General features: G+C 36.9%; 1 protein-coding gene across 2 annotated transcripts in view; it reads left to right on the forward strand.

The window, feature by feature from the left end:
• The first annotated feature begins 14,501 nt into the window (after positions 1–14,501).
• Positions 14,502–27,318, forward strand: part of LOC131157882 (glutamate receptor 2.9-like) — a 32,840-nt gene continuing 20,023 nt past the window's right edge. The window contains exon 1 of one of the 2 annotated variants that reach the window (XM_058112319.1): positions 14,502–14,963. In XM_058112319.1, coding sequence (XP_057968302.1) covers positions 14,690–14,963 — 274 coding nt within the window. In that variant the 5' untranslated portion in view covers positions 14,502–14,689. The remainder of the gene's footprint in view (positions 14,964–27,318) is intronic. The other variant, XM_058112327.1, reaches the window with a different exon arrangement.

Below are 27,318 nucleotides of genomic sequence, written 5' to 3' on the forward strand. Positions count from 1 at the left end.
CAGATACTCATGGAAAACCCTGTTCTCCAGATCCATGAACACCGCCGAAGCATTCGTCAACCCAAATGGCATGACTAAGAACTCATAGTGGCCATATCAGGTTCGGAAAGTAGTCTTCGTTACATCCTCCGATTTGACCCTCACCTGATGATATCCTGCCGCAAGTCGGTCTTTGAAAAGACTCGTGTTCCCTACAACTGGTCAAAGAGATCATCAATACGAGGTAAAAGATAGCGATTTTTCACAGTCATCTTGTTAATCTCACGGCAATCAATGCACATCCGCATCGACCCGTCCTTCCTCTTCACAAACAATACTGGAGCTCTCTAGGGCGAAACACTAGGTCGAATGAATCCCCTGTCCAGTAATTCCTGCAACTGCTTCTTCAACTCCCGAAGTTCTGTTGGAGCCATCCGGTACGGAGCTTTAGAGATCGGTGCCTTATCGGACAACAATTCTATCGCAAACTCTACCTCACGATCCGGAGGTAAATTGGGTAAATCATCTGGAAACACATCCAGAAACTCGCTGACTACTCGAATATCCTCGAGTCTCAACTCATTCTGCGACGGTTCCTTCATACAAGCAAGGTACCCCTGACATTCGTCTAAGAGTAGCCTCCTCGCCTGTAGAGCCGACAAAATCTGTGGCGCTGAAAGCACACACGATCCCACGAATTCGTACTCCTGCTCCTTAGGAGGTCTGAAAACTACCACCTTCCTATGACAGTCGATCACAGCATAACTGGAGAACAACCAATCCATCCCCAGAATGATATCGAACCACGGCATATCGTATACCATAAGATTCGCCGGTACCAGCTTCTCCTGAATTTCCACTGGGCAGTCTACCAACATCTTTTTATAGAAAGATATACTCCCAGATGGTGTAGTAACAGATAACACCTCATTTATATCTTGGGTCTCAACCCCACACCGTCCCACAAAATTCATAGATACAAAGGAATGGGTTGCACCCGAATCAAACAAAACAGAAGCTTTATTCGAAAGCAATAACAAGGTACCTGTCACCACATTACCTACATGCTCAGCGTCCGCTGGAGTAAGAGAGTATACTCTGGCCGGAGCTGTATTCGCCTGAATGGTTCCCCAAGGTATCTGATTACTCCCTCGGTTCCCACTAACTGCAGGCACGTCTCGCCTCGGTGCACGACAATCATGAGAAATGTGGCCTGGCCGACAACAATTATAGCAGTTACCCCCAAATGACCAGCACTCACCCTCGTGCCACCTGTGACATCTGGTACAACGACCGCCAGTCTGGCTCATCTGAGAATCCTGACGCTCGGTATTCTGGGGATAACCCGAGCCCTTGCTCCTCTTCTTCCACGATCCTTGATGAGATCCTGTATGAGAACCAGAAGGTACTGTCCTCTTCCTCAATTCTTGATCCACCTCGTCCTCTCGGATACCGGTCTCAATCACTGTGGCTTTATCCACCAACAACAAGAACTCGCAGATCTGAAGCATACCCACTAGTCTGCGGATATCCTTCCTCAAACCCTTCTCGAACCTCCGAGTCTTCTCATACTCACTCGAGATCATACATGGTGCAAAGCGGGACAACTCTATGTACAGAGCCGTATACCCCTGCACCATCAAACTCCCCTGAGTTAGCGCAGAAAACTCATTTGCCTTCGCATCACGTACAGAAGCTGGAAAGTATCTGTCAAAGAACACTTCCTTGAATCAGCTCCACGTCATCTCCTCAGGACCACACCTCTGCTTCTCCAGCAGATTCACTGTAGTCCACCATCGACCTGCCTCCCCAGATAGCTGGAAGGTGGCATAAAGGACTCGTTGCCTGTCCATGCAATGTAGGACCTCCAAGATCCTCTCAGTCTTCTCCACCCAATCCTATGCTATCGTCGGGTCAGGTCCTCCAGAGAACATTGGAGGATGCATGCGTGTGAACCTCTCAATGGTACACGCCGCAGCAGTAGGAGAGAGCTCGCGTCTTCTCACACTCCGTCTGATCTCCCGTAACACCTGCCTCGTCAAACCTCGAGGCACAGAAGGAGACTTATCACTCGCCGTCTCCTCGGAGCCATTTCCCAGGTCATTATCCTTGGGCTCCATACTACATCACAATAGGAATCTATCAGTGTCCCTACAACATATATAGTTAACACAATGATCTACACAAATCGTGTTAACTACTCCCTACCAGGTCTAGGTCTATCCTATCACACCGACACAAAAGTCATCAATGATCTGCCCTACTTTTACTGGAATCGTCATCCCAGGAAAAACACGGAATACCATCGACAAATCTCGGTCTAGCAACTGAACAACCCTCAACCAACTCTACCCATATCCACATCCTATACTATGGTATGTACTCACAACTAAGCCTAACCAAGTCTACAGGATCTAGTAACCTGGTTAGTTTTGATACCAAGTTGTCACGCCCCGAACCCCGAAATGGGATCCAGTGATGATAATGTTACCTAATTTGTCCCTGTATCATACAAATCATCACAGATATAATACAAAGGATGAGGGTCCGACCCCGTGGGATTCCCAGGTATCCTAAACACATCAAAACACAATCATACATGCAGCGAAACAACCATACATACATATGCAGTACCATAACAGAGTCTATACAAGAGTAGACATAATGCTCTATCGAAATGTACAAACAGGTGCCTAACACTTCCCAAAATGGCAACCCACCAAAATTACAGTACTAGCACTTACCCAGCGCTAAACGCGGTACACCGGCCACTACGCTCCCTACACCAGGATGCTAGTTCATGTTACCCAAAGGACCTGTAAAAATGTACGTACAGCAGGGGTGAGACACCTTTTAGTAAGGAAGAACACATGTTATATCGGTGTGTGGCATTTGAGTGTTATCATGATACAACATACGCGCAGTTAAATGCATTCCAGTACTAATTTCCACAGTGCACACACACACCCATACACATACACATGATCAGTAATCTCGGTGTCATCACACCCTTCGGCCCGAAGCCGGTTCGCGACAATCCAGTGTTGGCCTGTAGCAACCTGTGAAGCACGGTGCCACTGGCACATGGCTAGTCCTCGACTTCCATGGCATCGTACTGGCGCATAGCTGGTGGATCCACACCCTTCGGCCTGATCTGCCGGAATAGGCTCATGCCTTCGGATATAGAGCCAGACACTCTTGCCTACATGGCAGGCAATAAACACACGCCCTCGGATATAGAGCCAGACACTCTTGCCTACATGGCAAGCAATAAACACACACCCTCGGATATAGAGCCGGATACTCTTGCGCATATAGCAGGCGGTAAAATACACGCCCTCAGATATAGAGCCAGATACTCTCAATACGTGGAATAATTTCGAAACCGTGTTCCTACTAGCATTTCAACATATCACACACACATGCATGCTCATATAACCAAACAAACTACACCCATTTGGTAATCTAAATCATGGTTTTTCAAACAAATACAGTTTAAACAAGTCAAGGCACGACCATCCCAATATCACAGTATAAATCAACATATACCTATGGTTTTCAACAAAACCCGAGATGCAGCTCGTCGCCCCCTTTTTCCAAAACTGTAATAATGAAAAACTCATAGTTTTCCCCGTTAGATCCCCCCCCAATGAGTAGCCAAAACACACACAGGATTGTGGACCACAATTTCACCAAGTCCGATTTCAAAAATAACCAATATAAACATAGTTCCCCTTATCTTTTCCCCAAATAACAAATCCCGAACTCCAAGACCCCTAAATAGTGAACTGGGTTCCAAAACCTACAAATCACAGTATAGAATATACTCACAAAATAGTTACCTACAAAACTACAGGATCAGAATTGAACACCGAGCCTTACCTCGATTTTTAGCCAAAATCCAAAAATCTCTAAAATGGGATTCCAATTCGTAGAACTTGTAAAGAATCCTTCCACGATCCTCATGGTAACTTTAGATTTCCGATTCCATCAACGATCGACAAAGAAATCTAGAGAGAGAGAGAGTAGGGAGAGGTTTATAGAGAGAGAGAGAGATAAGATTGAAGTTTCTTAGCTTGGAAGTAAAGAATATTCTATTTATAGCCCTTTGACCCTACCCAATTCGTCGATGAAATGACGTTCTCATCGACGAATCTTTCACTGACTTCGTCGACGAATTGGTGGCCACGTCGACAAATCTGGGATCTTTGATTTTTTTGAGATTCCTCGGCTTCTCCTCGTCGATGAGTCTCAAAATTTCATCGACGAGAAGAAAAAAGGCTTCGTCAACGAAATCCGGCTTTGATGACGAAATATACCAAATTCCCAATTTGCCCTCTCTTGTTTATTTAAACCCAGTTATCACGATTTGGGTTCTTACAGGTTACTTCTAATTTATCCCAAATCTCTTTGGCTGTTTTACATGCCATTACTCTATTTAACTCATTTGCATCAACTGCACAGTATAAAACGTTTATTACACTTGAGTTAATTTGCAACATTTTATAATCTAAGTTATTTAGTTCTTTATCTTCTCTAGGTACTTCTTTTCCATCAACTAGAGTAGTGGGGATTAAATTTCCATTTGTTACAATGTTCCATGCCTTCCAGTCCATAGTTTGAAGGTAGATTCTCAATCATTGCTTCTAGAAGGTATAATTTAATCCACAAAAAATAGGTGGCCTAGTTGAGGATTGACCCTCACCAAAGGGAGCTATTCCTATTTGTGCCATTTAGATCTTTATATAGCTACTTATTAGGTTTTGCTATAACCTTGCTCTGATACCAATTGAAACCTAAGGGGTAGTTCCAAGAGGGGGGGGGGTGAATTGGGTTTATTAAAAATTTCTTTGATCCTCTTTATGAGCCTTTATCTCTTTTTATAATCTCTTAAGGTTTTCTCGTATTTTCGTTGATTAGGCAATACACACTAACTCCTATTTCCTTTTAATCAATTCACAATCAATAAATACAATCAATTAATTTACCATTCACACACAACAACCACAACACAAGAAATCAATTCGGAATATTTAAAGGTTCTGCAAATGAATGTTCAATTCTTGTTGTTGATTTATGAATTTGAATATTACAATGACAACCAAACACCTTTTCAATATCATAACTTAATTAAACCTTCAGCTAACAATTTTTCAAGTTTAACGAATCAACGTATTTCCTTTTGGTTTTCGCAAGAGATCGATTAACCAATGTACTCCCTTTCGGTTTTTGTAAGCCCAAGAACAAATTAGGCCTTTTTAAATTTACTTAAATTCTAATAAGTATTACTTTATGATTTCAAGTATTAAAACATTTACGCAAGTTATATTGTTGCTAAAATTAAAAGGAGAGTAAGGAGAAGAGAATAACACCGCCACTTTTTTCGAGGTTCGGCTACCCCAACCTACGTCCTCGCCTTAGGTCAACGACTTAAGGAGTTAACTAAATCTTGTTTCTTCTAGGTGGAACAAAAAACCTTATACAATTTATTCTCTTTTTCAGGAAGAGAAAAACCTCTCCAAGCACCAGCCCATGATTGGTCCAACGATCCAATCAATCCTTTGAACCGTTCAAAGTACAAGAAGATGGAAAATAAATTTGCATACAAAAAATACTCTCAAAATTTAGAGCAGGTTGTACAGATTGAGATATAAATTGTACTTTTAAAAATCAAAGCAAAATAAAATATATGAAGCTCTAAAGTTTTAGAAGTCACTGATGGTTCTTAAAAAAAATTGAATTGCAACCCGGAACCGAGTTTTGATATTTCAATCTACCAAAATGGTATAATTCCTCTCCAGCAAAAGATGTGAGCAAATTGAACTCAAGGAGAATTTTTATCTCTCCAACAAAATGATGTGGGCAGATGGAGCTCAAAGTGAATTTTAGCACAAGAAGAGTTTCAGCAAAAGACTTATTAATCTCTCTTCTTTTGTATTCTATCTTATGTGTATTTTTCATTACCTAAGGTGGTATTTATAGGCTTTTTCAAAGTATAGACTTTTTCAAAGATCAATGTCCCCATCAAGTTATGTAATATTTGAAAAAAAAATGTTGACTTAATTTTGAATTTCAAAATTTTTCATTACCCAAGGAGGTATTTATATGCTTTTTCAAAGATCAATGTCCCCATTAAGTTAGGTAATATTTGAAAAAGAATTGTTGACTTAATTTTAAAATTCAAAATTTTTCATTTTCCAAGGAGATATTTATATGTTTTTTCAAAAATTAATATCCCTATCAAGTTAGGTAATATTTGAAAAAAAATTTTTGACCTCATTAAATCAATAGGTCCTTCAGCCTCTTGAGGTTCACTTTTGACTTTGGGTTTGCTTGCCCTTAACTTCTTCATTTGTCGTCCATTGCCTTTGATATTCTGAGGAGCTTCCACTAGATTAACATTGAACTTTTAGTTTATCAACCTTAAGAGTCCTTTTACCTAAAAACACATTACTCAACACCACATGTTAAAACATCCTTCATTTTGTTATCATCAAAATAAGATTGAAAAGCTTAGTTAGGCCAACAAACTCCTTTCCTTTTTACAACCCTCTTTAATGACCCATTAACCTTCAGTCATGAATGCTATGAGCAAATCATCTACTACTTCTAATTCTTTGAGTTTGTCAATTATGATTAATTTACCTGATTTTGTTTCTAAACATCCAAATTCATGGATAATTGATAGTGGAGCTACGGATCACATGGTCAGTTCTATTTCATATCTTGCTACAATTACCTCTGTTAAAAATACATCAATAAAATTGCCTAATGGTACATGTGTTCCTACCACACATATTGGCACTGTGAAAAATATCAGATTCATTAGTTCTTCATAATGTTCCGTATGTTCCATCTTTCTCTTTTAATCTCATTTATGTTGAAAGACTCACAGAAAATTTTTGTTGTTTGTTGTTTCTTTCTCATTCTTGTTTTATACAGGACCATGATTCGTGGAAGACGATTGGAGTGGCTAAGCAAGTGGTTGGATTATATTTACTGCAAGAATCTTTTGTAAATTATAATGTTTCATCTGCTGTAAATTTTTCTTCCGTTGTAAATCATCATTTGTTTGAACTTTGACATTTTAGATTAGGACATCCTTCTTTTCATAAGATTCAAACATTACAAAAGATGTGTCCTGATATGGTAAAACCTTTGGCCTTTTAATTGTAATGTTTGTCCATTGGCAAAACATAAAATATTGCCATTCAATATTAGTCATTCGTTTAGAAATAAAATCTTTGATTTGATACATTGTGATATATGGGATCCTTTCTCTGTTGAGTCAATTTCTGGTTTTAGATATTTTCTTACAATTGTGGATGATTATTCACGTTGTACTTGGTTATATCTAATGAAAAATAATTATGATACTTGCTCTTTATTTTAGTCATTTTTTAAGCTCATAGAGACACAATTTGATATTCATATCAAGACTATAAGGATTGATAAAGGTGTTGAGTTTGATATGCCTGAATTCCATTCGGGAGTCTTGCATAAGCAAACATATGTTGCCACACCTCAACAAAATGGTGTAGTTGAGCGTAAGCATCAACATCTATTAAATGCAGTAAGATCTCTTAGATTTTATGCAAATTTACCCCTTGTTTTCTGGAGTGAATGTGTTTTTATAACAACTTATCTAATAAATAGAACACTTTCTCCTCTTCTATCCAATAAAACACCATACAAAGTATTATTTTCAAAACCACCAATTTATACTCATTTTAAAGTATTTGGTTGTCTTTGTTTTGCATCTACTCTATTTCATAATCATTCTAAATTTGCACCTAGAGCTCATCCTTGTGTCTTTATTGAATATCCATATGGCACCAAGAGATATAAACTCTATGATTTAGAAACCAATGTCATTTTCTTATCTAGAGATGTAATTTTTCGAGAATCTGTATTTCCATTCAAAACTGGTTATGATATTTCCACTCCATCAATAGTCATACCAGTTCCTCAAACAGATGATCATATTCCGATTAATATACAAGCTACTCAAAACATTTCTTCAAATTCTATTTCCAATCCCATTGATGATTTAGCAAATACTTCAACTTCTTCCTAGCACAATCTTGATTCTAATACGTTGTAGAATCATATTAGAAAATCCACTAGAATACATAAAGCTCCATCATATCTTGCAGATTATCATTGCAACTTAGCTAATATTGCAGATGCCACTTCACCATCAGATTTCATGAGTAACGATCTTCTCTCAGGTACAAAATATCAAATTTTTAATTTTTTGTCATATTCTAATATGTCTTGTTCTCATAAAGCATTCGCACTTTCTATTTCTTTGCAAAAAGAACCTACATCTTTTCGACAAGCCATTCAACACACTCATTCATGGCTAATGAAATTCAAGCTTTGGAAGATAATAAAACATGGTCTATAACTCATTTACCTCCTAACAAAAAAGTTGCTGGATGTAAATGAGTTTACAAGATTAAATATAATTTTGATGGTTCTATGGAAAGATACAAGGCACGATTAGTTGTTAAGGGATATACACAACAAGAAAGATTGGATTATTTGGAAATTTTTTCACCAGTTGCCAAGTTGGTCACGGTACGAGTCTTACTAGTCATTGCTGCTTCCAAGAACTGGTCTTTGCATCAACTAGATGTAAATAATGCATTCTTACGTGGAGACTTGGAAGAGGAGGTATACATGTCTTTACCTCTTGGTTTTCATTACAATTTGAAGGGTTCATTTGCTCAGGGGGAGTTTCTACCGTTTGCTCAAACTGAATCTTTTAACACTCAGCTTGTGTGTAGATTGCATAAATCTTTGTATGATCTTAAGCAGACATCAAGACAATGGTTCTCTAAGTTTTCATCTGCTTTGTTAGCTCATGGTTTTGTTCAATCTTCAGTTGATCACACGTTGTTCACTTGATAGAAAAATAATTCGTTATTGCATTGTTGGTATATGTAGATGATATCATCATCACTAGTAATGACGATGGTGTTGTCACTGATTTAAAGAAGTACCTTCATTCTCAGTTCAAGCTCAAAGATCTCAGACCTTTGAAATATTTTCTTGGTCTTGAGATTGCTAGTTCCACAAAAGGCATTGCAATTTCACAAAGGAAGTATGCCTTTGAGATATTGTCTAATTCGGGGTCTTTGGCATGTAAACCAACTTCATTTCCTATGGACCAGAATTTACTCTTATTTATAACAGAAGAAAAGCCTCTCTCAAACCTGCTTTGTTACAAAAGATTAGTAGGTAGACTTCTCTACTTGACCATGAGGCATGACTTGTCATTTTTTGTTCAAATATTAAGTAAATATGTTGCAAATCCCACAGGAGGTCTTTTGGTCACTACTCATCGTGTTTTTGAGATATATTAAAAGCAATCCTGGTCAAGGGTTGTTCTTTCCATCAGATAATGATTTACAGTTGAAAGCATTATGTGATGCAAATTGGGCTACATGCCGAGACACTAGAAAATCTATTACTGGTTTTTGTGTGTTTCTTGGACAATCCCTCATTTCATAGAAATCCAAGAAGCAAAATACAGTGTCTATATCTACAGCAGAGGCGGAATATCGTGCTATGGTATCAACTACATGTATAATTACTTGGTTGCAACATTTGTTGAATGATTTACTTGCCATTCTTTCTAAACCTTCCATGCTTTTTTGTGACAATGAGGCTGCCTTGTATACCGCCAACCCAATATTTTATGAACGTACTAAATATATTGACATTGATTGTCATATTGTTTGAGAAAAATTGTTGGCTGACACTATGAAAACATTACATGTTTCTTTAGCTGATCAATTAGCTTATATTTTGATGAAGTCTCTTGGTTCTAGTCTTTTCTCTTATATTCTTTCCAAGATGGGTGTCATAAATCTTTACACTCCATCTTAAGGGGGAGTATTAAATTTTACTGGTTTCAGGACATTTTACTCTTTGCCAAGTAACTGTTGACGGTTTGCCCCGTAACCATCGACGGTTTCCTTCTGGAGCTTCTCATTTTGCTTTCTACCAAGTAACTATCGACGGTTTCCTTCCGTTAAGTTAGTTTTATATTTTTTTTTTCAACTTTTGTTTCTTGTTAATTTAGCAGTTAATTGTTTAGTTAGTTAACTCTTTGCGTGTATATATATGAAGTTTATGTTGTACATGAAAATACACAAGAAATAAAATACAAATTGGAGATTTGAGTTTTCTCTCTAAGATTCAGTTTTATTTCCTTGTTTTTCTTGCTATATTCTTCTTATTTTCAATTCTATTGTTGACCCTATGAGTCATACCTTGTTTTAATTATGACAAATACTCAGGTATTTAATGTCTGCCGACTTAATGTGCAGGTTTATCTTGGCGATATCATAAGATGGCACTCGGAGACCCGGAGGAAAATGAAGACCCTGAAGATCATTTATGTTGTAATTCGTTACTATTTATTTGAGTCTATAATATTTAAGTAGAAAAGGTCTGTAATATTTAATGCATTTCATGCATGTAAGAATTACAAAGCTCAAAGACCATAGAACGACTCTAGGTCCCTACACATCTCCTGAAAATCAAAATGACCATAAAAAGACCTTAGGGAACACCCTTAGGTTGACTGACACCAGATTTTTTCAATGTCCTCAAAATAAAAAAAATTCCTGAAAATGACCATAGGACACTCACATATGTATGGCTAAGTGAATACGGTGTTTGCATAATGAAATAGGGCCGAAATGCACAAAATGTGCACCTTTGGTCGACCGACTTTTCAAGTATATTTTCAGCCTGGTTGACCGAACCTGGTCCAGGTCAACCAGTTGACCACAACTTGGTTGACCAAATTTCTATAGTTCAAATGACCCTAGTTGACTGAACCTCCATGAAGTCAACTTTATTGACTTCCTGGTCGACCGACTAGTCTAGTTCATTCTTAGCCTGATTGATCAAACCTCGGAAATATTGAAAAATCGCCTCGGACATACTTGTCCGATCGACCGAACAAGCAGTTCATTTTAGTCTCGATCGATCGAACCCCAAGAACTTCGGTCAACCGAACTTGTCCTGGTCGACTGGTACTCTTGGGTTGGACATGATTTTTTATCGTGGTTAACTTTTTTAAACAAGGTTAATTATTCTTAAAAGTTTTAAAACAATCCTAATAATACCCTTCATGTTCCTAATGGTCATAATTCTCCCCATGTCTATATATATGAGATCATTTGCTAAAATTAACAAGAGATTAGGGAGTTAGATTAAGAAAATTCTCTTTGAATTTTTGAGTGCCCTTTCTTCATACACATCTTATATACTCATTATTTTATCATTCCCTTGCCAAATCTTTCTGAGTGGGTATATCTTGAGTAATCCTACAAAGCTATAACTCTTATTACATTTGTTGATATTTGATTTTCATATTGAGAGTTAAGCAAAGATTTTCCCATGGATTTAACTTGATAAATCTTGTGCTGTGAAAACTCTTTAGCTTAATGATCTTTGCATTGTCATTACAAGATTCTTTGAGTAATTATTTTTGTGTGCAAAATATTTTTCAAAGCTTGTTTTCAAACAACTCTTATGCTTGATTCAATTTGAGAAATTTTTTTTGAGTTCGTTTGAATAATATTGCTAGCATCTTTGAAATACTAAGTTGCTATTGAGATTTCATATACTTTGCTTTCAAAGATTAACTTGCTTGAACACTCTTGTGCTTGATTAGATAAAGTCATTATATTGAGTGTATATTGCACATATACACCACTGAACTTATAGTTCTTACATGTTTGGTGTGGATTGATTATTACTTACCCATATTGGGTACATATCTGCTTTACATGAAAGCATAATCACTGTACCAATTTCATTGATTGTGAACATACTGTTGTATTTCTAGGTACAGGCCTGAAGAGGGAGACTAGTTCTTTGAAATAGTCTCGGATTGGCTTAGATCCGGTTAGGAAAGTTAGGTGTACCATCCTGTTAAGGTGTAGGTTGAGGTCAGCCCCGCTAATTGACCTAGTTGTAAAGGTTGAGGTTAGCCCTATGGTAATTGACCTGGTTGTAATCGGTACCGCTCCACTCGTTAAGTGAGTCTTTAGTGGAATCCTCGGACTTGCGGGTTGGAGGCTGGGATGTAGGCACAGTTGGCTGAACCCCGATAACATATCGCATGTCTGTTTATATTTCCGCATTTTATATTTACCGCACGTATATGTTATTGTGTGAATGATGTACATGATTTAAATTCCACATATTTTACTTATTTACGCATTTGGGTAGAATGACCCTAGAATGTGAATATATTGTTGCTAAACTAGTTGAACCTAGGGGAAAAATTTTTAAATACCCAATTCACCCCCTTCTTGGGAATACACCAATTCCAACATCTATCATTGATTGTCACATTGTTCGAGAAAAATTGTTGGTTGGCACTCTGAAAACACTACATATTTCTTCCACTAGTCAATTAGCCAATATTTTGACGAAGCCTCCTAGTTCCAATCTTTTCTCTAATATTCTTTCCAAGATGGGTGTCATAAATCTTTACACTTCATCTTGAGGGGGAGTATTAAATTTATAATAGTTTCAGGACATTTTGCTCTCTTCCAAGTAACTGTTAACAGTTTGGCCTGTAACCATTGATGGTTTCCTTCTGGGGCTTCTCATTTTGCTCTTTACCAAGTAATTGACGACGGTTTCCCCTGTAATTGTCGATGATTTCCTTTTGTTAAGTTAGTTTTTTTTTTCTAATTTTTTTCAGCGTTCATTTCTTGTTAATTTAGCAATTAATTGTTTAGTTAGTTAACTCTTTGCATGTATATATATGAAGTTTATGTTGTACATGAAAATACACAAGAAATAAAATACAAATTGGAGAATTGAGTTTTCTCACCAAGATTCAATTTTATTTCCTTGTTTTTCCTACTATATTCTTCTTGTTTTCAATTCTATCATTGATTGTCACATTGTACGAGAAAAATCGTTGGTTGATACTATGAAAACACTACATGTTTCTTCCGCTAGTCAATTAGCCAATATTTTGTCGAAGCCTCTTGGTTCCAATTTTTTCTCTAATATTCTTTCCAAGATGGGTGTCATAAATCTTTACACTTCATATTGAGGGGGAGTATTAAATTTATAATGGTTTCAGGACATTTTGCTCTCTTCCAAGTAACCGTTGACGGTTTGACCCGGTAACCGTTGATGGTTTCCTTCTGGGGCTTCTCATTTTGCTCTCTACCAAGTAACCGTTGATGGTTTCCCCTATAATTATCGACGGTCTCCTTTTGTTAAGTTAATTTTTTTTTTCTAATTTTTTCAGCATTTGTTTCTTGTTAATTTAGCAGTTAATTGTTTAGTTAGTTAACTCTCTACGTGTATATATGAGGCTTATGTTGCGCATGAAAATATACAAGAAATAAAATACAAATTGGAGATTTGAGTTTTCTCTCAAAGATTAAGTTTTATTTCCTGCAATATTCTTCTTATTTTCAATTCTATCACATTGTTTTCCCAAAATAAAATTCTTTGCTAATAAAGTTTATTTGTGTGAATATACTTTTTTAGTTTCTTCATATTTTCCTTTTTTATTATATAAATTCATACTTAATTATCAAGAAGAGAGAGAGAAAACAAAGCATATATATATATATATATAAAATACTTTAACGAACAAAAAAATTGATTTTATACTTCTATAATATTTGTTTCTCAAAATTTTTAGCTATATTAGCATAAATTTTTATTTTTAACATTATTTGACATTAATAGAAAGTATAATAAAAAGTGAATTTTCTTTTTATCTATCTTTCATTTCTTAAAACGAAATTCTCGATTCAAACGGATCTTAAAAAGTTATTTAGACTTGATAAACTTTTTTACAAATTAATTTAATTAAAAATGCTATGAAAATGGGATAAACAATAATCCAAGATTGTCATATCCAAATTATATTTAAAGCTTCTATGATCAGACTAATATGCACATTCTTTAGCAAGTTTTTCTGTAAGTTTAGTATCCGCTTTCATTGAGGATTTTATTTGAAAAAGGATTAGGAAAATAAATAAAAGAGAAATTCATTTTCTAGTATATTTTTCTTCTATATGAAATACTATTAAAAATAAAAGTTTACTTTAATATGATTAAAAATTAGAAAAAATTAAATATTAATAATTTGTAAAATTAAAATTTTGTTTATGAATTTAATATATTTTTTATTTTTTTTCTCAATTTTCTTGATAACCACATATAAAAATATAGACTTCTTGATATTTTTTTTTCTTTCTCTAATATTTTTTGAGTTCTAAAACGGACTTAATAAATAGAAATTACATGCAGTTGATTTAAAGTAAAAAAAAAAAAAAAGCTTGTAATTCTATCAAATGAACAAATCCAAATTCCCTTCAACGGTCAACTGAATGAAGATGAAGGTGGAACGCGTCAGCTTCAGAATCAGCTGTATTATATGTTGACCGGGGCGCAAACGACGTCATTTGGAGTTTTTTATTCAATAGATATTGATATTGCACCTTCTCACCTTCCCTAGTTTCGTCTGTGACACTCTGCATTTGGAACGAGTCAGGCCATTTTTCTGCGAAGAGAAACCAGCAGGTTTTCTTAAGATGGGAAGAAGCAGAGGAATTTTCGTTCCAAGTTCAACGAAAAGGGTCTTCATGCAACGCGAGTTTACTACCGGTGGAAATCAAGGAAACCCTTTTCTCAAGGAGGAGGAATGGCGAGTGCTCTTGCAATTTCTCTTTTGTCTCTGTTACTACTTAGACCGTCAAATGCATCTACTCCGACTTCTGTTAATGGGAAGCGCCGTCCGACGACCTGCAATTTCATTGGATCTGTGGGCGGGGTGGTAGACTGCTCTACGCGCGTCGGCAGAGAAGAAAAAGTGGCTATGGAGTTAGCTGTTGAAGATTTCTGCACATCAACCGGTTACGGATTGGCTCTCAAGCTGCGAGATTTATCGGGGAAAACCGCCGGAACAGTTTCTGCTGGTAAATTTACTGGTTCACTGTATATATGATTGTGTTTATTGTTTCTGTTTTCGTTAATTGGCCAAGTATAATTGAAAGTGAGTAATAGAACTGAGGAGTCATTGCATTGACCTTGTCCTTTGAAATACTGAAATTGCCTCCGCTCTCAAAGCCAATTAACATTGTTTCAAAAAAAAAACCTAAACCCGTCTATATTGTGGGAGGAAATTGAAATCCCACATCCAAGGAACCTGGCAGGAAAAATACCCTCTCCAAGAAGTCAACGCACAGAAAAGATATTGTAAGAGGAATTGTAGTTAATCAAGCCAGAACACCAGTTCAACTACAACTCTGGAGTAAGTTTTCATTGATGATACTGGTCATATTGTCATGACATTGTGTTACATCCTTATTCTCCTTCAGGATTACCTTAATTAATTGAGCTATACCTACTTGAAGTCTTTAATCATTACATAATGTGCTACAATATTGATTTGATGAGACAGCCTGTCAGGCCACAAGGATCACCCACATGACAATTGGCAAAGACAAAAAATGATAAATTGCAATAAAAAAAAAAAAGAACCTCAACACAAGAAACTTATGTGTTTTTGGCACTAGCCCATATTGACAAGTAAGCTGCCAATAATTTAGTTACTATCGAGGTATAGAGAAATATGACAAGAGAGTTTAGTGCTTTTTTTGCTGCAAAGGTTATAAAACCTACAAATGCTTTCCTAACGTAATAAAATAAATGTGTAGGATGAAGAAGTCAAGATGAACCCCTTGTAAACTCCTTTCTTGAACTTACACTCCACAAAAAACACTATATATTTTTCTTCTCGTCATTTCATCAAGAATGGAAATGAGGCACCATTCCTCATATAGACCCAACATGCATATATAATGATTAACTACCCAATAAATAACCATTTTACAATATTCATGTAATTGCCCCCAAAGCTAAGACATGGGTTTGAAAATATGCTTTTACATGCTTGGGAAGAGTAGCCATGTTCGTTGTCCTACAAGAAGCCTTCAAAGAAAAAACCACCTTGTTACAAAAAGGTTAACTATGCATGGCTTAGAAAGACAAGCCACCACTAATGCGTAAACAAACCCAAGACAACTTACTAGGTTTTGAAAATAAACTTGGCATTGCAAACCATGCCCATCCTAACCAAAAAATTTAAGTATTTATGCATGCTTTGTGGAAGGTTCATAAATGAGAACAACAAAAAAATCTCCATTCATGCGCATGTGGTGCTATTACCAAGCCTATAAGCTCCATCTTGATATAAAACCACCGTTTGCTACCTACCAATACACCAAATTTACATTGGTTAGAAAAATGGAGAAGCTCCATGTGGCCTATCAACTCTGCTTGTGATGCATTTAATGTCCTAATTTTTTCACACACAGCTGGTCCCAAGCTCGAGTAAAGGAGGAGGGTTGCGTTAGGTAGCTGATAGCCAACGTAAAATTTGTCAAATCACTATGATATGAATCCTTACCGAATATTTGTTGGGGTGTCCACTTATATCACTTGGGTGTAGCGAAAAGTGGGCGAGAGTGGGCTAGGTCGTTGCCCCAAAATGACATGCCGTGTTGGCACCCGGATACGGTGTCAAATATGTGAGGGTTCCTGCATCATTCTGTACATGGGTTGTTAAAGAAGTTAGTTAAGGAAATTAGGATTAGATTAGTAACTTAGAATATAAGGACACTTATGGGTAAAAACATGAAAATTGGGACTCAATGATTAGAAGAAAAAATAATATAATTTGCCTTCAAGAAACTAAGTGGGTAGGGGAGAAAGTTAGAGAAATTGATAAATTAGGATTTAAACTGTGGTAATTTGGAAAAGAAAAACATAAGAAGAGTAAGAATTATTGTAGAAAAAAACTTAAATGATAGCATTGTTGATGTAAACAGAGTAAGAGACAGAATTATAAAAATGAAGATAATAAATATCATTAGTGCATGCTCCTGAAATAAGCTTAGTAGAAAATGTTCAGAGACAATTTTGGGAAGATATGGATAGTTATACAAGACATTCTAGGGACTGAGAAAATATTCATAGGAGGAGAATGAACACATTGGAAGGGATAAGAAAGGTTATGAGAGGATACATAGAGGATATGGATATGGAGACAAAAATGAACTTAGGGTGATGATCTTAGACTTCACTATGTTATATGATTTTACTGCAACAAATACTTGCTTTAAGAAGAGAGAAGAACACGTAATAACCTTTAAAAGTGGACAAAATAGAAGTCAAATAGAATTTTTTTTTAACTAGGAGAGTAGATCGTTTGTCATGCAATGATTGTAAAGTTATTCTAGGTGAAAGCCTAACCATACAACATAGAGTCTTAGTGTTAGATACATGTATTAAAAAATAGAAGAAAAAAGATAAAATAAACCAGTGTACGAGAACTAGGTTGTGGAACCTAAAGCGATAAAATATAATAAAATGTAAAGATAAAATTATCAAAGATGATGATTGGACTATAGAGAATGGGATAGATACAAATACTCTTTGGAGTAGATGTAAGATAACAGCGGAAAGAGATGAGAGAGCATGAGGCATGGAATTCTGGAAAGTGCTATATTGAATTAATTGAATTACTGTGCACGATACAAGTAGCTATCTCATGCACATATTTCCTAACAAACAAACTGATTGACATACCAAAAATAGAAGGCATCTTAATATGGGAATATGTACAAATAATAATGAAAATAATAATCAACAAATTAAAGGATTATAGCTGGTCATCCTTCTTCAGATTTCAGCACTTCTTCCAAACGACATGTAGCTGTTATGGGTGGATGACGACCTGCAGCTTGGTGTTGACTCTTATTATATAATAGCCCCCTGCAAGATGGAGAATAGAGATTCACTATTCCCATCTTGGATAAATGCCTTTGGAGAAGGTAAGAAGGCAATGCCTTTGTAAAAATGTTGGCTAGCTGGTATTGGGATGCAATATGAGCTGTGGTGACAGCTCCTTCTTGAATTTTATCTCTTATTAGGTGACAATCCAACTCAATATGCTTAGTTTGTTCATGGAAAACCAGATTGGCAGCTATGTGAAGAGCGGCTTGGTTGTCACAATAAAGTACTGCAGCTTGTGGATGTGGAATTCTGAGATCAGAAAGCAAGTAGTCAACCAAGTGAGTTCAGAACAAGTTGAGGATATGGAACGGTATTCAGCTTCATCCGATGAACGAGATACCACAGTTTGCTTTTTTGTTTTCCAAGAAACAAGTGAATCACCAAGAAGGATACAATATCCTGTAATAGATCGACGAGTGTCGGGGCATGAAGCCCAATCCGAGTCGCAATAGGCTTTGAGCTGAAGTTGAGAGGTAGAGGGCAGCAAAATACCTTGTCCCAGGGCAGCTTTGATGTATCTCAGCACTTTGTGAGCAATGGCTAAATGTTGAGTCCTCGGGTTGTCCATAAATTGACTAAGAAGCTGGACAATGTAGCACAAATCAGGCCGAGTGAGGGTTAGATACAATAAGCGACCAATGAGCTTCTTATAAGAGCTTGGATCTGAAATGGGGTCACCAGAATCCTTGCTCAATTTAAAATTCTGGTCAATAGGCAGCTTGGTGGGTTTGCTGCCAAGGGTTCCCGAGTCAGCCAAAATATCCAATGCATATTTACGTTGGCATAAGTGAATTCCTTTAGAAGACCGCGCAACTTCCAAGCCAAGAAAATAGTGTAAGGAACCAAGATCCTTGATCTTAAATTGGCTATAAAGGAAACACTTGAGAGCTGTGATGGTTGTGGGACAATGTCCAGCCACAATAATATCGCCTAAATAGACTAATAATGCAGTAAATGCAGTACCATCAAGCTTGGTAAAAAAGCTATAGTCGGCTCTAGATTGCTGAAAACCAAAAGCAATAAGAGAGGAGGAGAATTTTGAATACCATTGTCTTGAGGCTTGCTTAAGGCCATAAAGGCTCTTAAGCAACTTGCATACGTGTTGAGGTCCTCCTTTGTTGTATCCCGGGGGTTTGAACATGTAAATTTCCTCTTTTAAGTCGCCATGGAGACAAGCGTTGTTAGCATCAAATTGATGAAGAAACCATCCTTGAATGGTTGCCACTGAGAGCAAAACTCGCACTGTCACAAGTTTTGCTACGGGGGAAAAAGTTTCCGTGTAATCTATGCCCTTTTGTTGTGTAAAACCTTTGGCAACAAGTCTTGCTTTCAATATCTCAACTGACCCATCAGAATCAACCTTGGTTTTGTAGACATACTTGCAGTCAATGGCATCTTTTCCAGGAGGTAAATCAGTGATGATCCAAGTACGGTCTCGTTCTAAAGCTTCTAGCTCAATATTCATGGCCTGACACCAGCCAGGGTGTTCCACTGCTTGCTTGTAGGTTTGAGGTTCAAACACAGTGGAAATAGAGGTGGAAAAAGCACTAAAGGTAGGTGAAAATTTCTGGAAGAGATAAAGTTTGATAGTGAATAGGGATTACCAGTAGGAGGTGCAGAAACCTTGGACAACGATTGATCTGAAGCTGGAAATGAGGCCTGGTCACAGTGGAATTCCTGCAAGTACTGGCGAGCTCTCCTTGGTCTAGTTGACCTGCGAAGTGGTGGAGTATTTGAAGGGCTAGGGAGGGGTGGAGATGTATGAGAATTGATAGGAGATGTGCGGGAGTTGAGAGGAGATGTATGAGAAGATGTAGTGGGCAGAGATGGTGCTATGGGTTCTGGGAGGTTAGTGGGATTGGAGGGTGGAGTTGAGGTGGGAAAATCAATATTATTAGGTAAAGGTTAAGAGAAAACAAAGCTGGGATTAGAGGATGTGGTGGAAGTAAGGATGGGCAAGGACTGAAAAGGAAATATTGACTCATGGAATATTACATCCCGAGAAATGAAAATGGTTTTGGACTCAATGTCAAGTAGTTTATAACCTTTGGTACCAAAGGGGTAACCAAGAAAAATGCACATGCGACCTCAGGGATCAATTTTTTTCCTACCATGGGAAAGGGTAGAAGCAAAACAGAGGGAACCGAAAATTTTTAGGTGAGAATAGGTGGGTGGAGTTGAATAAAAGTTCAAATGGAGTTTTATTCTTGAGAAGTGGACTAGGGGTTCTATTTATCAAGTAGGTTGCTGTCAACACACAATCATTCCAATATTCAAGTGAGAGACCAGCTTGGAGTTTTAAAGCACGAGCCACATTAAGTATGTGTTGGTGCTTCCTCTCAACAATTCCATTTTGTTGAGGAGTGGCAACACAAGTGGTGTGATGCACAATACCTTTGGAGTTAAAAAAATCTATCATGAGAAATTCACTGCCATTGTCAGTTCTCAATATTTTGATTTGTAGTTCAAATTGGGTCTCAACCAGATTAGAGAAAGCCTCAATGGTTTTTCTTGTTTCTGATTTACTTTTGAGAAGGTATAGCCATGTGCTTATAGTGAAATCATCCACTAAGGTGAGAAAAAATTTAGAACCATCATAAGCAGGAGTTGAACATGATCCCCATAGATCACAGTGCACTATTTGAAAAGGTTTTGAGGTTTTGTGTATGCTGTGAGAGAATGGAAGCTGATGTAACTTAGCCTATGGACAAATGCAACAAGGCTTTTCATTAGAAGTAATATTTTGCTTTACAATAGGATCTGAAATTCAATGCAAAATAGGAAATGAAAGATGACCTGGGCGACAATGCCATAGGTCAGTGACACTAGCATGACTCAAAACTGATGCAGAAATTGAAGATTTGGCATGGGAAAAATGTGAGAGAGTGGTAGCTAGAGTGGAAGGAGAGACTGCAGTTCTGAGCAGGCAGTAGAGACCATTCCTCACTGCACCCTTCCCAATTGTTGTCCAAGATAAAAGGTCCTGGATAAGACAAAAATCAGAGAAGAAAACTAGGCAACATATGAGTTTAGCAGCCAATTTCTTTTGCTGAAATGAGATTAAATTGAAAGGAAGGGACACATAAAACGTCTGTGAGATATATTGAGGGTGTGAGTTGGACACTACCTGTGTGAGTGACAGGGACCTAATCCCATTTGGTAGTTTTACAGAATAAGAAACCTGTGCTGTGATCTTTGTGAGGGAGGAGGTGCAGCAGACCATGTGGTCTGTTGCACCAGTGTCTATAATCCAAGGAGTGCCTTGGGTGTGCAATGAGTTATGTGTGAATGTGGATAAGCAAAAAGAGATACCAAAAAGCTTAGAAGTCGAAGCTGGATGAATGTTGGACTGACTCTAATAAGCTGAGGGCTGAGCAGCAGTGGGAGACTCCCTTGGCTGAAGTAGGGCCTTCAATTGTTTCATGGAAAAAGTTGAGATTATTTATTGATGTTCTGCTTGTGAGTGGCAAACACAGCAGAGTTTGGGGTTTAATTGTAGAATTTGTGGCCTGGTGGGTACCCATTCAACTTGTAACATTTCTCTATTGTGTGTCCAGATAAATGATAGTGAGAACACACAGGAGGCTCAACATTATCAGCTTTGAAACAATTCTTAAAAGAATGCCCAGTAATTTTTCAATGTGTGCAGTAAGTACGCTCCTTCTTTTGGTTTGGTTTGGATTGGGGTGATGGTTTAGGGGTAAATTGGAAAGGTCTTTTGATGGCAAAAGCCATGGAATTAGGGGAAGGGTTTGAAGCTAGGAGAAGGTGGTGTTGGCATTCCTACTATTGGATAAGTGAGAAAACTTTTGTGATGGGAGGCAATGGGCCCAAGAGCAGGATCTGATCCCGAACAGGGGAATAGGTGTCATTCAATCCCATGAGAAATTGAAAGACACAGTCTCGTCAGTAATGGTCAATTGGGGATTTCAGAGAGTCACAAGTGCAAATGGGAAGGGGATCGTAAATTGACAGTTCATCCCAAAGCGTTTTGAGCTTACCATAATAGATACTTACATAATCATTCTCTTGGAGGAGGCAACCTAGGTTTGCTTGAGTTGGTAAATGCGAGGCCCGTTTTGGTGAGAGATTTGATCCTGGAGATCTAGCCAGATGTCGCGAGCATCATCAACAAACACCACGTTAGACTTGATGGATGGGTTTTTGAAGCCATGAAACTACCATGTCGTTGCAGCGTTCCCAGAGCTCAAGAAGAGGGTCCTCTGGTTTGGTGCGTCGAGGGATAGTGCCGGTGATAAATCCCAATTTATTCTTGGCACGGAGGGAACACCGCATAGCACGCAACCAGGTAGCATAGTCATCGGATGTAAGCAAATCGGTGACCAAAATCACCGCAGGGTTGTCTCCGTTGTCCAATCGAAATGGGTTACTGGGGTCATTTAGGTTTAGGTATTTGGTCGAATGGGTTGAATGGACAGAGTGGTTTGCAGAATGGTTTGAAGAAGAATCAGCTGAGCTTTCCAGGGGATCTTCCATGAATGGTGCTCTCAGGCTCTGATACCATGTAAGATAACAGGGGAAAGAGATGAGAGAGCTCAGAGAGCGTGAGGCATGGAATTCTGGAAAGTGCTATATTGAATTAATTGAATTACTGTGCACAATACAAGTAGCTATCTTATACACATATTTCCTGACAAACTAACTGATTTATATACCAAAAGCAGAAGGCATCTTTATATGGGAATATGTACAAATAATAATGAAGAGAATAATCAACAAATAAAAGGAATATAGCTAGTCATCCTTCTTTAGATTTCAGCACTTCTTCTAAATGGCATGTAGCTGTTATGGGTGGATGACGACCTGCAACTTGGTGTTGACTCTCATTATGTAATAGTAGATTAGTTAGCTCTATTAAAAAGATAGTAAAAGAAATTTTAGGTGAATTAAGGCAAAGATTCTCGAATAGTAAAGAAAGTTGGTGGTGGGATAAAGATGTCCAAAAAGCCGTAAAGACAAAAATAATTTGGTATAAAACGTGGCAAAAACGTATAAACATGGATAACTTTGAAAAGTATAAAGAGGCAAGAAAAGGTGCAAAAAAGACCATTAGTGAAGCTAAACACAAAATAAGGGGAAAGAGATAATTTAAACTTGTGAAAGCTAAAGAAAGGAAGAGTAAGGACTTAGGAAATGTAAAATGTATAAAAAGTGAGGATGATATTGTCTTGGTTAAGGACAAAGACATAAAAGATAGATGGCTAAATTACTTTAGTAAGTTGTTTAATGAAAACCAAATAGAAGGCTTAAACTTAGAATTGACAAATGAGGAAAAGACTAAAAATATGAGATTTATTCACAAAATTAGAGTTAATGATATTAAGTTTGCACTAAAAAAAGTGAAAAATGGAAAAGGTATTGGACCGGATAACATCCTAATTGAAGTTTGGAAATGTTTAAGTGATAACGGAATTATATGGTTAACTAATTTATTTAACAAAATTATAAAAACTTAGAAATGTTTAGATGAATGGAGGAAAAATACTTTAATACCTATATACAAAAATAAAGGAGATATTCAAAATTGTAATAACTATCATGGAATTACAATGAAACTGTGGGAAATGGTTGTTGAACATAGATTAAGGCTAGAAACAAAGGTTTTAGAAAATCAATTTGGTTTTATGTCTGGGAGATCTACCATTGAAGCTATATATCTTTTAAGAAGTCTACCATAGAAGCTATATATCTTTTAAGAAGATTTATAAAAAAGTTTAGGGAAAAGAAGAGGGACTTGCATATGATATTTATTGACTTAGAGAAAGCATATGATAGGATACCTAGGAAGTTCTATGGTGGGTTTTAAAAAAAAAAAAAGTGTATGTAGTAAGTATACTGATGTCATTGAGGATATGTATGTTGGAGTAATGATTAGTGTAAGGACTATAGATGGAGAAATTAGAGAATTTCTAATCACCATATTGTACATCAAGGATCTTCTTTGAGTCCTTATCTTTTTGCTTTAGTGATGGACCAACTGACTAAGAGCATTCAAAATGAGGTTCCATGTTATATGTTGTTTGTAGATGATATTATATTGATTGATGAAACTAGGGGCGGAGTAGACTAAATTAGAATTATAAAGAGAAGTTTTGGATTTTTGAATCTAGAGGCTTTAGGATAAGTAGAAATAAGACAGAATATATGAAATGTAATTTCAGTAATGGTAGAAGGAATATTGGAGACAAAGTTAAACTTGATGATGAAGAAATAAATAACACTTGTAGATTTCGATACCTTGGATCTATTATGCAAGCTGAAGGAGAAATTGAAGATGATGTAATGTATAGAGTTAAAGCAAGTTGGATAAAATGGAGAAGTGCTTCAAGTGTGCTTTGTGATCATAGAATACCCTTAAAATTAGAAGGGAAGTTTTATAGGACGGCTATAAGACCAACTATGCTTTATGGATTAGAATGTTGGACGATGAAGAAATAGAATATCCAAAAAGTAAAAGTGGCCGAGATGAGAATGCTTATATGGATGAGTGGTATAACATTGAAAGATAAATTAAGGAATGAACATATTTGCGGTAAGTTGGGTGTAACTCCTATAGAAGATAAGATAAAGGAGGGACGACTCAGATGGTTTGGGCACTTGCAACGTAAGCCACATAGTGTGCCGGTGAGGAAGAGTGAGTTAGTTACTGTGGGGGGGCAGTAGAAGGGGTAGGGGTAGACCTAAAATAACTTCGAATGAGATAGTGAGTAAGAATTTAATAGCCTTGAATTTGTCAAAAGAAATGGTCCATGATTGTATAAATTGATGGAAAATGATTCATATAACCGACCCCACCTAGTGGGACTTAAGGCTTGGTTTTGCAGTTGTCCATGTGGCTTAGCCCTCTCTATTAGAAATACCATCATCCTTTCCTTGAACTAGGCCTTTTTTTTTTCCCACCACCTCTCTTCTTCCTTGGAAGGCACTTTCTTTTTCCATGGAATGACCCATTTTTTCATCAATGTGGTATTGGTTGACTGTAAAGTTTTCTTCTTGGGATTCATTCATCACCACAACTGTACCCTTGATATTTTGATATCCCAATGTTGAGTGGTGAACTTAGACCCTCTTGAATCTAGTTAAATGCATAACAGTTTCACGAGTCCTCGCTACACCACATAGTTGTCAAATTGAGATCTAAATCGTGAATTGAAATCCTAACTTCATAAATCAAGAATTGGAATCAAATCATAATACTCAATGCAAAATATGAAAAATCGATTCCAAATGAGTTGCATATATATATATATATATGTACGTATGTATGTATGTATGCTTTCTTTAAAAAAGAATAAGAGGAATCAAAAAATAAAAAATAAAAAAAATTGAACTTTATGGTTTTTAAGGGAATGAATCAAGAATAAACAATAAAATTTTTATTTACTTTTTTTTTTTTTTTTGAAGTTGGACAATGCTCGTGGCCCCATGCATTAAAAATGATTATTATTTTTTATTAAACATCATGGGTTCAAAAAGAAGAATAAGCCTGTTTCATCTTTTTTAGTTGTTAGAAATTGATTGGAATTGTGATGGAGAACCATCTACATCCTTTAGGCTGCCTATTTGGCATATGTATTTGAGGTGTAGAATTAGGAAATTGTGATCGTGTTTAGACTTTTTTTTTTTTTTTGTGTTTCCTAATTTCCTATTATGTTGGTGTTCTTATGTAATTATGTGTTTTAGTTAGTTGTCAGTAGAAGTACTTAGTTTGTAAGTTGTATGAGACAGATTTCCAATTCAGATTTCGGTCTCTATCTCTCTCTCTGTTCTTCACTTTCTCTCTCCCTCTTTCTTTTTGTTCTGTTCTGTCCTTACTTTCCGTCAATTCTTCTTCTTCTTTCCATGCCAGTGTCTTAATTCTCTCTCTCTCTCTCTCTCTCTCTCTCTCTCTCTCTCTCTCTGATTTTCTATTACTGTCCTACATCAATTTGGTGTCGGAGGGAAAATATTTGCTGCTGCTGTGAAGCCTGCCACAAGGGAGGGAAGAGGGCTTCATGTGGCTGTGAAGCCTGCAACAAGAGAGAGAGAACAGGTTTTCCTGCTGCTGCAATAGTGTATGGCTCAAGCACAGAGAGAGAGAGAGAGAGAGAACTGTTTTGAGGAACCAGGAATTTTATTTGAATCCAGTAATTTTATGAATTTTTAAATTTTTATATATTTACTTGTTTATTTAACGAGTCATTTATAAAATAAATTATCCCATTAATTTAAATTAAAAGAAATAAATTAATTTGCTCACTAATTGCTGCTTTTTATTTATAATTTAATAATTTGAGTAAGAGTAGTGTTAATGTAGTTATATCTCTCTTTGAAATTCTGTTAAACAATTGGCAAGCAAAAGAATATAAGCATCGTAAATAGCAGAATTGAAATAAGAAAGTCTTCTCAAGATTTAAAGGATGACTAACGAGTTCTTACGAACCGCTATTACTTTGGAATCTGACACGAGTATCAGACCCAAAAACCTTTGAGCAATCTTTGAGAAGGTGAATAATTGAATAATCTTAAACAAACAGTTTTTTTGATGCACAAGATCGAACTATGTCGCAAGTGCGGAGCATACTTATTTTGAATAATAAAATAATGGAATAAACACACACAATCTTGTATTAAAAACTTTGTTAATTTACAGGAAGAAGTGACCTTACAGAAGTTGAGAGGGATGGGAGAAAAGAGAAGTTGAGTGGAGCTCGAAGACTCAGGCTTTCTCTAGTAGAAATTAAACCCTCAACTTGGTGCGAGGAACAACTGAAGCTGAACCTCTTATTTAAACACAGACTGGCTCGGACTTGAAAGGTTTGGAATCCGGGGAAATAAGTGCGGGTGCTCTTTGGGCCCCATCGTCCACTTAAATGACACGGAATCCTTACAGGACAGACGAGCCGACGCAACAAAACAAAATACTTTAAATAAAGGTGACAGCACATGGATGGTTGCATTTGTGTGGAGGTCCCACCACCTTTAAATAAAATATTTAACTCTGACAAGAAATACAACCCTGGCCCCAAGTGGTGGACAGGTGTAAAAGCTTTAGACTCAAAGATAAATAATTTACATAAGCTGGGCAAAAGCTGCCAGCTGTAAAAATCTTGATAAATCTTGACAGGATGGCCTGTCGCAGCTGTCATTGTCTTGATAAAATTATTTTGAACAAGCTTCATCTGGATCATTCATAAATTTGTACCAGGATTCAATATCGGATCCTAGCAGGTTGAAGTTCGGTGCTGGTGGCGAGTCGGGTTCGGATCCGGACTCATCAGAAGCGAGCTGGGCGATCATTTTTAGTAATTTTGACTTTGTAGAAGATTTTGACTTTCTTGAGGAAAGTCACACTGTTGACATTGTGTCGTCTTCTTCTTCAGGAATAAATTTCTTCTTTTGTGTAACTGGAATTTCTGGGTAAGAAGACTTTGAAAGCCAGGCACGCACTTTTCCTTCAGGCATAATGAATTT

Source organism: Malania oleifera, chromosome 1 (assembly GCF_029873635.1).
Source record: "Malania oleifera isolate guangnan ecotype guangnan chromosome 1, ASM2987363v1, whole genome shotgun sequence".
Lineage (NCBI taxonomy): Eukaryota > Viridiplantae > Streptophyta > Magnoliopsida > Santalales > Ximeniaceae > Malania > Malania oleifera.